The 15,432-nt window shown below is 48.9% G+C and overlaps 1 protein-coding gene across 12 annotated transcripts in view; it reads right to left on the reverse strand.

The window, feature by feature from the left end:
• Wnk (Wnk kinase) overlaps positions 1 to 15,432 on the reverse strand; it is a 407,304-nt gene that overhangs the window by 280,506 nt on the left and 111,366 nt on the right. For all 12 annotated transcript variants that reach the window (XR_012885945.1, XR_012885943.1, XM_075872963.1 and 9 more), the window contains exon 8: positions 11,278 to 11,405. Coding sequence is in view for 10 of the 12 variants with exons in the window: in XM_075872963.1 (XP_075729078.1) it covers positions 11,278 to 11,405 (128 nt within the window). In the remaining 2 variants the exon portion in view is untranslated. The remainder of the gene's footprint in view (positions 1 to 11,277; positions 11,406 to 15,432) is intronic.

Here is a 15,432-nt window from a genome sequence, read left to right on the forward strand (position 1 = left end):
AGGTACCCATGGACGTCCATCCAGGGGCAAAACCAACAAAAAGGAGAGCGCTAGCACAAGCAGCCAATAACGAGGACAGAGATTTCAAAACAGAGGTCAAGGATACCTTGAATGATATCAAAAATGCTCTCAGGGTGGTGGTCGAGTTGATTGCGGTATTGGACAGCAGAGTCGCAAAGATCGAGGCTGACCAAGTTAAAGCTTTACAATCTGCCGAGGCTACTCCGGCCCAAGTAATACCTAAGGTCAGGATCGTGCAGAAGTTTCCGATGGAGGCGGAAATGTTGTAGGCCCGTGTGCTCAGATTTGGGCGCACGTTAAAGAACCCCAGGTGGTCGAAATTTACGGAGCCCTCCACTACGGCCTCTCTCATAATCATATGGTGGTTTTGGGACGTTAAGCCTCACATATCAATCAATCAGGATCGTGCAGAAGGTGGCAACCCGTAGCGTCTCTCAGGAGAGAGCTTTTGCGGGTCCCAACAATGGCGGGACACCTTAACAATTTCGTAATTTGGCAGTGGAACTGCTGGGGCTTCCAATCAAAGAAGGCAGCTCTCCAGCAGTATACTAAATCCCAGCCAATTCGACCACATGTTATTATGCTACAGGAGACGCTTACGGAAACTATGAGCCTGCCAGGCTACACCCATCACATCACAAAACCTCCAGATGGCCGCGGTATCTGCACGTTTGTGTCCAAGAAGTACACTTACATTGAGCACAACTTGCACATGGCAAACAGCAAGATTGAACACTCTCTTTTAGAAATTATACTTGGCAAGAACCTTAAAAACAGCATTTTCATACTCCACATATATAACTCTCCAAAAGGCAGGCACCATCGCTTCACCTCATTGTTATCAAAAGCAGTTACGATAGCTAGGAAAGTGGATGCACCCATAGTTATAGCGGGAGATTCCAATGCACCCCATCAAGCTTGGGGCTACCCTCGCACCACTGCCAAGGGAGCCGAGCCCTGGCAAGCGGTATCGGATCTGAATCTTACTTTGGTCAGTGACCCCACGTTTCCTACCCGCACTGCAAATTCTTGCTCTAGGGATACTACCCCAGACCTCACCTTTGTCACAACCACGGGGGAGTTATCATGGTTAAACTTGGGAGAAAACTTGGGGAGCGACCATTGTATTCTGAGTACGACATTACAACTTCAAGCAAAGCCCCCTAAAGCTTTCAAATTCACAGATTGGGACCTATTCCGTAAGGTCAGAGCGGAGAGCGCAGAGGAGATTAATGACTCACCGAATTTCGACAAGTGGCTGTCTCAGCTGGTCGAAGACGTCAAGTCGGCCACCAAAACGATAGAGACTGATCTTCCATTCAATAAAATGGATAGCAGGCTTGCTCATCCTCTTGAGGCTAAAAGTGCCCTCCTAGCCAGGTGGAAAGCACACCCTATGAATCGAAGACTGCGAAAACGCATCCCAAATCTTAACGATGAAATAACGACTTACTGTCAGACGCTGGAAAAACAGCATTGGGACGAGATTTGCAACAAGGTGGATGGTCAGAAGAAAGTTGGGGGAAAATGGAACCTCCTCAAACACCTCCTGCAGGAGACCAAATCTAAATCCAACCAGACGTGCTTGGTAGACCGAATACTGCACTCAAAAAGGAAGGTTAAATCAGACACGGAAATAACGAAGTGTCTGGCACAGAGATACCTCCCTGTGAACACAACCGGGCCTCCTTCTGGCTACGCGCAATACACGGGATCACCAGCCTTCGAATTGGACAAGCCCTTCCAGAAAGCAGAGGTCCGGATCATCTTAAACAATCTTAATGGGAACTCCAGCACGGGCCCGGATGGCATTACAAACAAGACACTACGCAATTTAGACGATGACTCTGTCACCTACCTCCCCAAAGAAATCAATCGTATTTGGGAGACGGGGACTTTCCCTGAGCAATCGAAAAGGGTGTCGGTTATTCTCATACCTAAACCTGGCCGGAGTCCCAGTTTTAGCAACTTACGACCCATTTCACTGAAGTCCTGTATAGGCAAGGTCGCCGAGCATGTCATCAACAATCGAATATCAAAGCACATAGAGAAGACTAACCTGTTCCCGTACAACATGGTAGGTTTTAGACCACACCTATTTACTCAGGACGTCATGAAAATGCTGAAGCATCACATCATTGATCAGGATACAAAAGACGTTAGAGCTATTCTCGGTCTGGATCTTGAAAAAGTCTTTGACAATGTCTCGCACTCCCACATACTTGCCTCCATCTCTTCTTTCAACTTAGGAGCCAACTTTCACAAGTTCACCAGCTCGTTCCTCAGGAATAGAAAAGCCACTATACAGCTAGGGGATCTCAAGTCTGAGCCCTACGATCTCGGTTCCTTCGGCACCCCGCAGGGCTCAGTTGTCTCCCCACTGCTTTTTAACATTGCAATGTGCGGCCTTGCAGCAAAGCTCTCAAACCAAGAAGGCATCAAGTTCACTATCTACGAGGACGACATCACCATATGGAGTGTCGGTGGCTCGGAGGACTCTGTGGAGAGCTCTCTTCAAGAGGCCGTAGACTGTGTTGAAGTCTACATAAACGAAATGGGCCTCAAGCTCTCGCCAGCAAAGTCCGAACTTCTCTTATATCGACCCACGAGACGGGGACCCAAACCCAAAAACTGGCAACCACTGGCCGACATCGACATTAGGCTGCACACGGCATCGGGGCAGCGTATTCCAAGGGTGGACTTCATACGCGTTCTGGGCATGATTATCGAGGCTAATGGACAGAACGGCCGCACGATCGACCGTCTGACTTCTAAGACGGAAGGGGTGATCGGACTAATCTCACGCATTTCCACCTGTTAAGGTGGTCTTCGAGAGCACAACCTCCTCAGACTATTCCATGCATTCTTGATGAGCCACATAAGTTATGTCGCATCTATGCACAGGTGGCAACTCCATGAAAGAAACAAACTGAAATTCTCCCAAGAAAAGCATCAAGAAAGTTCTTGGCATTCCTATGCGCACAAGCACTGAGAACCTTATGAAACTTGGAGCCCACAACCCGCTTGAAGAAGTTATCGAGGCTACACAAACGGCACAGGTTGCCAGGCTCTCGATCACACCAGCGGGGAGAAAGATCCTGGTTGACACTGGAGTCAACCCCTTGATGCTCGAAGTGCAAAATATGCCACTCGATGATTATATACGCTCTTGCATCAAAGTGTGCCCCCTTCCACGAAATATGCATCCACAGTACAACGCGGGCAGGCATGTCGCTCGAGTCTCCTCTCTTTTAGCTCAAGCTCACAAACACTCGTCTGTTTCATGCTTTGTTGATGCCGCCTAGTATGGCGTTTCCGCTCGCTTTGCTGTAGTATCCGTAGATACTAAGGGTCAGATTTTATCCTCGGCGTCGGTTCGAACCACTTCTCCTTAAAAAGCAGAACAGATGGCCATTGCACTAGCACTCCTTGATCCACAAAGGACTGATATCTATACGGACTCTAAATCCACTGCTAGGGCCTTCGCTTCTGGTTCCGTGTGCAAGGAAGTTTTGAGAACTCTCGCTCACAAGGAACTCACCCACCAAGCTATTATTTGGTTTCCTGCTCACCTTGGCTTGAGGGTCGGAGGCCTTTTCAATGTCAACGAGCTAGCTCACTCCAAGGCGCGAGGCTTCACTTACTGCGCCGGGACTTGTGCTTCTCAGACAGAGGAGTCAGCCCCCAGCCTTCACTTTAGGGACATTTCGACTACCTTCAACGAGATCACGAAGCATTATCAATTAGTCTGTAGGTCCTTTCCATTGCCACACGAAAAGTTGTCTAGGCCACAGGCAATCTCTCTTCGCATGCTTCAGACGGGAATATACCCAAGCCTCGTAACCTATAGCCATTACTCTGATATTTCAGAACTTTGTCAGGACTGCCAGTATCGCAGTGATTTTAATCATATGCTCTGGAGGTGCCCCTCTTTACAAAGAAAAAAATGAAGAATTTTCTGAGAACTCCTTTCATTTAATGCTCACGAGTCCAGTTCTCATACAACAACTCAAGGCTGTCCAGAAGGCCCACGATGCGGCGGTGAGGCTGGGCCTCCCCATCCCAACGTGGGAGCGGCCCGCAATCCTACCCCTATAAAACGGGGGTGGAATCCTTCAGGACCCAATAAAAGTTTTCCATCCATCCATCTACACAAATTTCAGGCCCAAAACAACATTAATTAAAGCTCCCGCCTGAGTCACGTCTCTCCCCTTGTAGGTTTGAATCAGCACTGACACAAGTTTATTCGCAGTCGTAGCACATTGTGTTTCTGCTTTGCCGCGTTCAGGATTGAAGCGGACCAAAAATCTGAGGGGGCCACTACCATGGCGCAGTGTATGTGGCACTGTCTTTACAGATAAATACCGGAAATATACGGAGCTGGGATGGAGGCCAGCAGAAAACGTCTCAGTACTACTCAGTTACTGGCACCATTTTATCGTAACCATCTTCAGCTAACTGCTCGGTAGCGCATGTGGCCTAGTGCAGTTGCAAACATACTGCATGCGTTTAATAAGCAACAACCAAACGTGCCATTCTTTATGCTACCTCTTTGTGCGATGAGGGCATTGTGCAAATGTGTTGGCTTCACCAGCGAGTCATCTATTTTTTCAATGACAGTCAGATGCACTTGATTCCAGCAGTTCACCATCCTCTCCTGCACTCGCCTATCGCCTAGCCTCCGCGTGTGCTTTGTGGTCATGAGGGTGAGAACCTATCATGCAGTGCCTCACAATGGAAATAATATGAAGACATTTTTTTGTTCAGTTGTCTACAGAACTGTGGGGCAGCGTCTACCACTCCTCGTATTCACAATGCTGGCACTCACGCTGGCTCTGTAAATGATATGGTGTTTTGCGATAGCATGTCACTGTTCGTGGCGCTATGCAGGCAACCAATGAGGAAGCGTCACTGCAACGCTACTGCATGCACTGACTACAAGAGTGCGAGGGAGGCAGCAGCGGCATTACTTTGAGCCACAAAGAAATGAGCAAGAAGGAACAAATATGACAGATGTACAATATTTAGAGAGGGCAACAAGTCGAAAAGCCCTCGGACGCATGTGCGACGCAAGCAGCACTACCCATCACATAGCGTCGCATCACGACCATTCCCTGAACTGAGGCAAACCAACGGCTCCCTTTGAAAAATACGCGTTTGCACCAACATTAAAATAAATGAAGAAGATGTTGCCTTCACGAACAAAAGCAGCTCGCCATTGCCGCGCCCGTGTGTGCACTGGAATAGTTTTATGAAAAACGTTTGCATATGGCACAGCAAGTGCCCCAGCATGACGGTGACTGCTTCACTGTGCTGCTTCTAAAGAAACGATCGCCTTCATACGGCAGCAATTGCTGTGCATTAGCGAAGATTTTCGTACAGTGGCACTTCGTTTATGTGCACATGTGTAATGGGGAAAGGCTCTTCTGTTTGAGTGCCTTTGTCACGAATTTTATCTCGGGAGCACTTGCGAAGGATGGATTTGAAAGAGAGACGCAAGTGTGGCAAAACAAACTCTGTCTACACGCACAAAACACACTCAAAAACGCGAATAACACTCAATATTTCGAAAACAACCAATAACTCAAAAACAATCCGCTTACATGAACAAACCAAAACTGACTAGCTTAGTCTCAATACATCGCTAGCTCTAAGCCAATATGGCATGAACAATGGAATGTTCTTACAGCTTGTTGCATTGCGACTCGTTGCCCCTTGCTGTGTCATCATTGCGTCGAGTCCTCCGTCGTTGACAGGCTGCTCTACTTCGTACGGTCAGCGTCAGTTGAACCCGCCACACGAGCCCCGCTCGTCAAGGACTCCCCCGGTGACGTATCCACTCGGCTGACTGTGACTGGTGCGAGCTGCTCCCTTACTAGCGTGATGCTGGGAAGCTGAAAGTTCACCACGAACTGCTGTGGAAGGGTGCAGCAAGTCCATGCAGCCTCACTTGGGAACATCTCCGAGGTCGACAGCCACTTCACAGGCCTCTTCAAGCCAACATCCTTCAGAACCAGGTGGTTATTGTTGTGTTGTGCTGTTCTATTCAAGTTCGTTTTATGTTCTAGTTGCGAGGTGGCGCCTCGAATGGCAGCGATGTATTGTGACATGCACCACTACAATGCATATGAATGAGGCTTATGTGTGCATAGTTGTAAATAAATCAGTTGGTGATCAGCACTTGTTCGAGGTGGACGTCTCTGTCTCTTGGCGCCCCGCGCCCAAGTCGTGGGTGGCCGCCGCCGGCAGCGTTGGTGTGCTGCTTCTTCGTCAGTGTCGTGGCCACTTCAACCCCGAGACCTTCCAGTAGGTGTAGGTGGTACCCATACACCAGGTGAAACAGTTCACATTGAGCCTTCACCAATGTCAGAGTCTGTTGAACTGTAATTTGCTCCGGAAAGTCTTGTTGCAGCTGAAGCTGCTATCTCATGTAATGAGGCCACGACTGCTGAGTCTGCAACTCCTGGTAGAGTTCAGACTCAACCAAATCAATTTGACAGCAGACATCTGAAAGGTTTTCCTACAAATTGCCATCTGAGAAGAAGACCACGACGCCCTCCGCTTTTTATGGGTCAACCGAATCAATGACAAAGAGTGGACATGACAATCCATGGTCGAATGGCGCTCGACTCGTATGCCCGTTGGAGCGTACTCAAGCCCATTCCTCCTGGCTGCTACATTGCAGCATCACATAGAAGACTGGAAGAAGACAGAGCCAGTAATATCTACACGTCTACAGAATGCATTTTATGTCAACAACCTCGTCATGAGAGCTTCCACCGACGAAGAGGCTTTCGAAATCTACCTTGTTGCACTGACTATTTTAGCTGATGCAGGTATAGAGCTGGGAAAGTGGCGCTCCAATTCGAGCCTTCTTTCTCGACAATTTCTTAAGGACAACAACTCCATCGACAACATTGGGGAAGCCAAAGAAAGAACAAAGTCGCTCGGCTTAGTATGGAATCACAGTGACGACAATATCAAGATCAGCCCCAGTGCCGTTTCGGCATACCTCTCCGCACATTCAGCCACAAAACGCACAATTCTGCCGTCGTTCCCTAGACTTTGGCTCATTGCTCCGTTAGCCATTCGAGCGAAATTATTGTTCCAACAACTGTGGCGACTCAACTCACCATGGGACGATCCATTACCGAAAGACATGCAGACGCAGTGGGAAAGTTCGACTTTCGAATTACAGATGCTCTCCTCAATGAACATACCACGCAGCGTCGTTTGTTCAACTTCTCAAGAGGTTACACCTTTTGAACTGCACTTGTTCTGCGATGCAAGCCCACTGGCATACGACGTTGCCGTCTACACACATTCATGCTACCGCATTCTTGCTCAAACTTCTCCCTTCAATTACGAGGTCGAGCTTTAGGCCTCATCTGACGAGTTGCGTCAATGTGCCCGAGAAATCGCCCATGTAACGACGTTACCATCTACACGCATTCTTGCTCAAACTTCTCTCTTTAATTACGAGGTTAAGATTTCGGCCTCATCTGACGATTTGCATCAATGTGCCTGAGAAATCGTCCACGTACCTTAAATCAAGCCCTATTATGACCCAGCTATACTACCAATGCCTTAAGTCGCCAGGATGGCTCCTCTATTCCCCGTGGGCAAATGTAGTGAAGAAAAAACGACGACGAAAGACACGAGCAAGCAAGCACCAGTGTTAATAATAGCACCAGTCTCGAGCTCGCACTTGCCCAAATTTTGGCTGCTTGACGCTCGTCGTTCCTCGACGCTTTACGGTGAATGTTTGTTGAGCTTCCCTGACGTCCAGTGTCAATAAACCACGTCAAACTTTTTACACAGCCTGTGAGGAAATTATGATAGTTGATCTCTGTTTTTTTTTTTAAAGTTGTGTTGAAGGTGTTTGGCTATTTAATATGCAGTTTGCCCCCCCCCCGAGGCCTCAAATATACGAGAAGTGGGTCAGTAACTTAAAGAGGGACAACTGGACGCCGTCTCCAGAAAGAAAGCAGCTGTTTAAGTGGCCATTTTGCAGAATCATGTTCTGACCACTCGGCTGCAAAAACTTATATTCAAAGCAATGCCAACCCAATGCTGTTTTCTTTTCCAAATCACTAACAAAGCACAAACCGCTGCACTCCTAGCTATTATTGCACTATTGTTCCTTCTTTTTTTTGTGGAAAAATTCCGTGACCATGTTTTGTTTTTTTGTTTTTTTTTTTGTTACCTGACTGATGAGCAATCGTAAAGTTGTACGCTACAACATTCCGCCGTATTCAGAAGGCGCCGGTACAGGATCTGTCATTTTTCTTGTAGTGTTAGTCGGCATTCAAAATGATGCCTAATCGTAGAGTTTTTTGTATGCACTAGTTGTAGCTTTTAACAGTTTGCCACATTCGGAAAGTGTCCGTACGGTGTCTGCCGTTTTCTGTGTAGCATTAGTCGGTGTTCTAAGTGATGCGCAATCGTAGGGTTTGTTGCATGTATTATTTGTAGCTTACAGCATAGCACCGTATTCGGACGACGTCACTATGGTGTCTGTCATTCCTGATGTAGCATCAAATGACCGCTAGAATTTTATATAAGAAAACACAAAAATACAATCACCACACAACTGCCACCAGATAGTATTCGAATTGCGCGCCCAAATCGCCCAGAAGACGCCAGCTTCCGGGACAATGAAGGGACTTTCCCGTGGCTTCACAAGCACCCGCATCGGAGTGCATCGTCCAGCTTTTTTAATCGAGGCCAGTGGTCGCCATCAGTGATTTTCCGTACTACGCAGAAGAATTCCCATTCAAAGACATGACAATTCCCTATGTTGGAGATTTTTCCCTGCAAACAATGACGAAATTTCTAGCATATTTCCCTACCCAACAGTACTAATTTTCGACCCGATCCATGCAGACACAGAGTATATTCACACGTGTCTGACGTAGATGGTAAGTTTTAAAATCATGATTAACCTTTCCACTGCCGCACAACGAAAGCATGAGTTTAATAATTCTTATATTGTTAGTACACTGCACATTGTGGGCCTTAAGTCTAACATAAAAGTGAGCTAGAAATCACACCGCGTAAATATCAGAAACAAATCCGAAGGGCTATGCTTGCGCGATACATGTGCCACAACCGACTACAGATGTTGAAGGCACACTGTGACTGCTAATTATCGATTGTCATAGGAGAATTTAACCATTTCTGAAATTCCTTGCAATATCACGAAGATTCCCTTTTCCCTTTGGCTGAAAATGACAGGCAAAAACTTCTCGAAAAAGGAAAAATTCCCTGCACGGAACTCACTGGTCGGCACTGCCACTTTGTCGCGGCTTCCCGAACTCTTGCCTCTGGGCTAGCTTGTTGCCTGCACTTGCGCTGCCTTTCGATGGCGAGAGCATGTTCACGTTTGTTTTATTCCATGGCAGAAAAAAAAATGTGTGGCCTGGAACGCACTTGTTCTTAATTGTAATCAGAAACAGCACAAAATGCACCTTACAGATATATACGTGTACCCCACTCATCAGCAGAATGGCATAGTGGGTGCTTTCCTACTTCGTTATGGAGGGCGTGTAGTGGGTACCTTGCATGTGTTGTGCATTGACGGACACACGGTCAGACGACTGACATTACGAAGTCTCCTGGGTGTACGACTGCTGGCAAAGATGGATGGATGTCTGTTGCAGGTGTTCGCGATTGGCGACACCGTCGGCAACACCACATTCACAGTACCTTGTTAAATTTATTTTAAGTTTTGTATAAGCATATTGTATAAGGTTGTCTTAGCGTGTCACTAGTGATGTACACTCAAACCTCTTTATAAAGAAGTGGCATCTAATGCAAAAATAGGTTTGTATCCCGAAATTCGTTATAAACACATATTACCGTAATTACTCGAATCTAACGCGCACCTTTTTTCCGGTTAAGCGAGTTCACAAATCGCATGCGCGTTAGAATCGAGTACGAAAAAAAAAAATACGTTCAATCTATTGCCATCGGCAAATCCAAAATGGCCGCCCCCTACGTGCGTCGGCATGGCGCGTCAGCCATTTCTGCCTATGTGTTTCCCATGTGCGGCACTTCGTACGTGTGCTGAGGAGTTCGTCATCTAGTAGTGCATTAGCATCGACGGCGTGGAAGGGCCGACTCCAAAAACTCAAGTGCACCACGATGCCGCTTTTAAAGGAAAAGCCATCGCGTGTGCGGAAAATGACGGAAATCGGGCCGCATCGCGGTCGTTCGGAGTTCCCGAAACATGCGTGCGGGATCGGCGGAAACAAAAGCAGAAGATTGTCGACAGCAAAGCTTCACGCAAAGGCTTCAGTGGACCACAGCAGGGTCGGTTTCCGCAAATTAAAGAGCTGCTCGGCGAGTATGTGCTTGAGCAGCGAGCGGCAGAGCGGCCCGTGACGACAGAACTGCTCCAAGTGCGGGCTATGCAATTAGTCTTAGAAAAAGGTCTAATGTGGAGCCAGTTTAAAGTGAGCAGGTGCTGGCTGACTAACTTTATGAAGAGGAAAGGCTTTTCCCTCTGAAGGGGAACATGCATATGCGAAAAGTTTTGCGGAGGAGTACGATGAAAAGCTTTACAGTTTTCAGAGGTTCGTCCTAAACTTGCGGCGCAACAACGGCTACCTGCTTGGGCAAATCGGGAATGCCGATCAGACGCCTCTTTACTTCGACATGCCTGGCACCACAACCGTCGAGAAGAAGGGGGCGAAGCAAGTTCGCGTGCTGACACTGGTCCACGGTAGAACTACAGTGACGGCAATGCTCTGTTACACGTCAGATGGGCACAATCTTCGCCCGTACCTCATATTTAAATGGAAGACGCTCCCGAAAGGAGTCGTTTTTTCGAGTGATGTGATCGTGCAGGCCAGCGAGAAAAATGGGTGCGCGTTGCAATCGATGTCTTAAGTGTTTTTTTTTTTTTTTTTCGCGGTGAAAATCGGGTGCGCGTTACAATCGAGGGCGCGGTAGAATCGAGTAAATACGGTATAACACAGTATTCCTTACAAAAATGTTCTTCATTACCTTTGTTATAACCAATATTTCGTAATAGCTAGGTTCGTTCGGCTGGAAATAACGTCATTGTAAAAGCAAATCAATTAATGCACAAGTGTTGTTTGTTTGCATGACCGCATCTACTGTGTCCCTGTGTTCCCAGAGTGGAAAGTCTCGGTGGATCTCACACAAACCCCGCCGAGCTTAGAATGATTTGATCATACATACTGGCCGTGCCAAAAAAAAAGGGGGCACTCCAATAAGCAGAGTGATTACCTGAGTGGGAGGCTGCTGGCCAGCTGTCGAGGCCACAACAGGGGGCACAAAGGCACTTTGCAGGGGCACTGTGCGGTGGGCTGAATCGACCGGAGGCGCGTGGAGGGTGTCCTCTGGAGAGCCCTCAGCTGCACACACACATCACATCAGACACCAATGAAAACACAGTGTTTGCAGTCTGCTGCTCACTAGCCTTTGTCAGTTAAGGTCTTGCCTAAACCACTACAACATTTTTGAAGAAATATTCGTGGACAACACCAGCACAGAGCCAAAGTGTTGAAAGTTGCTAAAGAATAGTCGTCCGTGTCCCCTCTCTTTTCACTGTTCTTGTGCGGTGCCTAAACATACGAGGACAGAGGACTGGCACCAACTCCGAACTATGGATTATTGTAAAAAAAAAAACTGGAACTCAAACACATCACAAGACATCAGCTATCACCCCCAAGATAGCTGGGTCACAGCAACATGCTATCATGGAAGTTGTACATGCATGCATGGCACGGTTGACGACACAAACCCCGTATTAAGGAAGACCACACGTTTAGCACCTGACACACTTTTACAAAGATGGTGCACTTACCCATAAAACGAAGAACTCTGAATCAAAAGAAGGGGAGAGAAATGAATCCAGCATGAAAGAAACATAACTGAAACGAGCGAGGTTACGTAAAAACACCACCAGCTGTGCCACGAACACCTGTATCAGCTTGTTGCGCCTAACCCTTCTCAAATAATAACCTGTGTTTTTACGTAACCTCGCTCGTTGCATTTGGTGGAAACGTGCTAGGTAAGGTCCTGGAGCTCCGCACCCGTAAGCTACCATCAGCGTCCGCGATGACCGAGCGTGTCGATCCCCCACAAGCCTCTTTCACGCTGCCACCTGTCATGTGCCCTGATGTACTTCGGCTGCTTGACCCACCAGTATACAACGGCACTGAAAATCATGATATCGAGGACTGGCTGGCAGAGTACGAGCGTGCCAGCGCGATTAAGTAGGATGACCCTGCGAAGCTGACTCGCGTCATCTTCTACCTGACGGATTTGGGGCCAACCTATGGCTCACCAACTACCAAGCCGACATCCCCACCTGGTCGGTTTTCAAAGAGGCCGTGACCTCGTTTTTCAGTCGTCCAGCCATGCGCAAGCTTCTTGCTGAACTGGGCCTATGGGGACGATTTCAGCGAAATGGTGAGAGCTTCACGAGCTACATTGAGGATGAGATCAGGCTCTGTAGGCGAGTTGATGCGAGGATGACAGAGGCTGGCAGAATAAAGAATACATTGAAAGACATTGATGACGATGCTTTTCATATGCTTGTGGCCAAAGACCTACAGACCGTCACGACCGTGATTCAGCTATGTCACGTCACGACCGTGATTCAGCTATGTCAAAGTTTCGATGAGCTGCGCAAGCAGCGAATTTCAACACATCGCGCTAATATGCAAACAGCGGATATTTCGGCTTTGGAGTGCAAAAGCAGTGGTCCTGACTACAGCGTGTTGACATGAACGTCAACGACTTCTTTCACGCTGGCACACAGCTGGTGCCACTATGCTCCGGTAGACAACAACATTGGCCAATCTGGTAGAAAGGCGGCGCTGTTGGTGAAGCGAATAAGACTCGATGCAAGTGCAATCCCTCTGGGTAGAGAACGGGCTGGTCGAGTGACTAGAACGTCATCGTGGTCAATGAAGTCCGACCTAACAGTGATAACATGCTCGTGGCCAGGTGGCACATGAAAGTCGTTGACTGTTTGTAGCCAGTTCCGAGAGGATTTTGAGGAGATATCATCAGGGTTGGATGGGAGAGCGCAAGCCATGGATGAGAGCTCCTCTTTGATCATATCGCGCAGACCAGCAGACATCCCTTTGTCAAACAAACTCCTCGCTCGTTTATCAGCTAGCGAACATGAAAGGCAAACCGAGCGGCGGACCAGTGCATGTATGTGACTTGAAACGCTACGTGCCACTGGAGGACCAAGAAGACTACAGTCAGTCCCCCTCCTGGCCGCAGGCGGCGAGTGAGATCGCTCGACATGGAGTGAGGAACCCAGAACCGCGTTAGTTCCTGTGTAACAGGCAGAGACAACTCTCCACGGCACGCCACATTTGATATGTTCGACGCGAGATGCAAGGGTTCGCACACAACACGCGTGCGATTGCTAACCTGTCCTTTTTTCTGTGTCGACTTTCACCGAGCAGATGGAGAGTCGAAAGGGAAAGAGGTGCACCGGAACAGCTCGGAGAGGAAACCGCTCCTCCCGACAGATCACTACCAACACTATCCATGTCGGCATCGCGGCCCCACCAAACCAAGCAACGCTACTTCCAATCTACCCCATCGCCCTCATCATCGAGCCTTTATGCAAGAGGCGCCAGGGTGACCAGCCACCAACCCAGCCGGGAGAGCAAGCTGCGTCGGAGCCACTGTCACAAGCACAAGCCTACCTAGCCGAACCATGGTTGTCCGGACACCTTTATGGCCTCTGCTACCTCAAGGCTATGGCGTGGCATGCCGAAGATGACTCTCGAGCCTGCCGGACCGGGGGAGCCCTGACCCTTTGCTGCAGCCCAGACTGCTGGAGAGGGCGGCCGCGGGCCAGTGCTGAACTAGACCTGTCACAGACTGGCCACCCCCAGTATCCACCAACGACCTGAGGGGCGGGGGTCAACAGGGTGCGGTCCGGACCAGAGTTCTACCGGCACCAAATCCACGGCGGCAGTAACGGCGGCAAAAGCGACAGCAGTGGCAATAACGGCGGCAAAGGTGACAGCGATGTCAACGATAGGTCATGTTGCAAGTGGGCATGGCATCAGTGGTGGTTGCTACTTTGGATGCAGCGGAGACAAGTGGCGGCACCGGCAGCACCTACGGCAGTGGGCCAACCGCAGAAGGACATAGATGCTGACACTTCATGTAAAGTTGTTAGCGCCGCGTGGCGCATGCGTCTCGCACAGAAGCTGTATTTCGGGAATGCCGCGGCAGTTGCCGCGAACGGTTGTCTCTGGCGTGGGTCCCCGGTGTGTGGCATTGCGGGTTGCGCGTCGGGAGCCCTCATGGTAAGTCAAGCGTTGGCACCGCCGCCTTGGATGTGTTATTGTGTTTGTCATGTTTTGAAGTATTGTGTAAGGTTGTTTAACGTATGATCACAATTCATGTACAATAATTCGGGGGACGATATCGTCGTTCTAAATTAATTAAACAAATGTGTGTTGTTTGGTTTGTTCCGACAGTGCCTGCTGTGTCCGTACACTCCAAGAGTGTGGCGTTCGCCAATTCGAGACCCCCCCACACTGGCGCCCAACGTAGAGCTTTTGGAGCACCGAACGACAGTTATCGCGGTTCGGTACTTTTGTTTAGAGCCGGGGTAGAGTAGGCCTAGGGGGACTTCTTTGCTAGCGTCCACGGTGTGCTTTGTTGAGAAGCGAGAAGATCGGTTTTGTGACGTGTTTGAACTCGTTGAGTTGTTTTTTTTTCTGCTCGCAAGTGGTTTTTTTGTAGTTAGTTTTCAAGAACGTTGTTCAGTTGGGACGAGAGCCATGCAGTCTGCATCCTGGCGTGAGCAAAGCTTAGCACACGTGGATTGTAGGCCACGCCCAAAGCGAGTGAGTACGGAAGCCTCGTGGGTGGTCAGATTTTCTGTAAATAGCTTCAATCTCTTTGGGCTTAGAGAGCCGGGCGTCGTTGCTGTCTGGTATTGCGGCACAACGCCGTGGCATCGCGACACCGCCCGGCACGGTGGACGCCGCTCGCTCGGTAAGCTGCTGTGTGCAGCGAGGGATAGGGTCAACTTACAGCGTAGATGTCTCCTTGCGACTGCCTCTTCTGCGCCTACGCTGGGTGCTGGGTGGATGCAGGTTGTTGTAGGCCTAAGGCTCTGCACAGCCGCCTGTCGCACGTGGCACAACTAGGTGGATTGCGGCGTTGAGGTGTTCCACTCTGCTTCCCTCACTTTTTTTAATCTTGCGATGCACGAGTTATGAAAAGTGATTTTTGTTTTATTTCGATGGACGTCTTGGCCGCCGCCGATGTATTAGCTAGCAGTACTGACCATCGTACCACGTGGGTGAAAAGCCTGAAGCTCCCTTCCCTAGACCCTGCTTTATTGTTTCTGTCAAGTGTTTCGGTATGTACACAGCGGGAGTGATGTAATTC

This window comes from Rhipicephalus microplus, chromosome 9, assembly GCF_043290135.1.
Source record: "Rhipicephalus microplus isolate Deutch F79 chromosome 9, USDA_Rmic, whole genome shotgun sequence".
NCBI classification, from domain to species: Eukaryota; Metazoa; Arthropoda; class Arachnida; order Ixodida; family Ixodidae; genus Rhipicephalus; species Rhipicephalus microplus.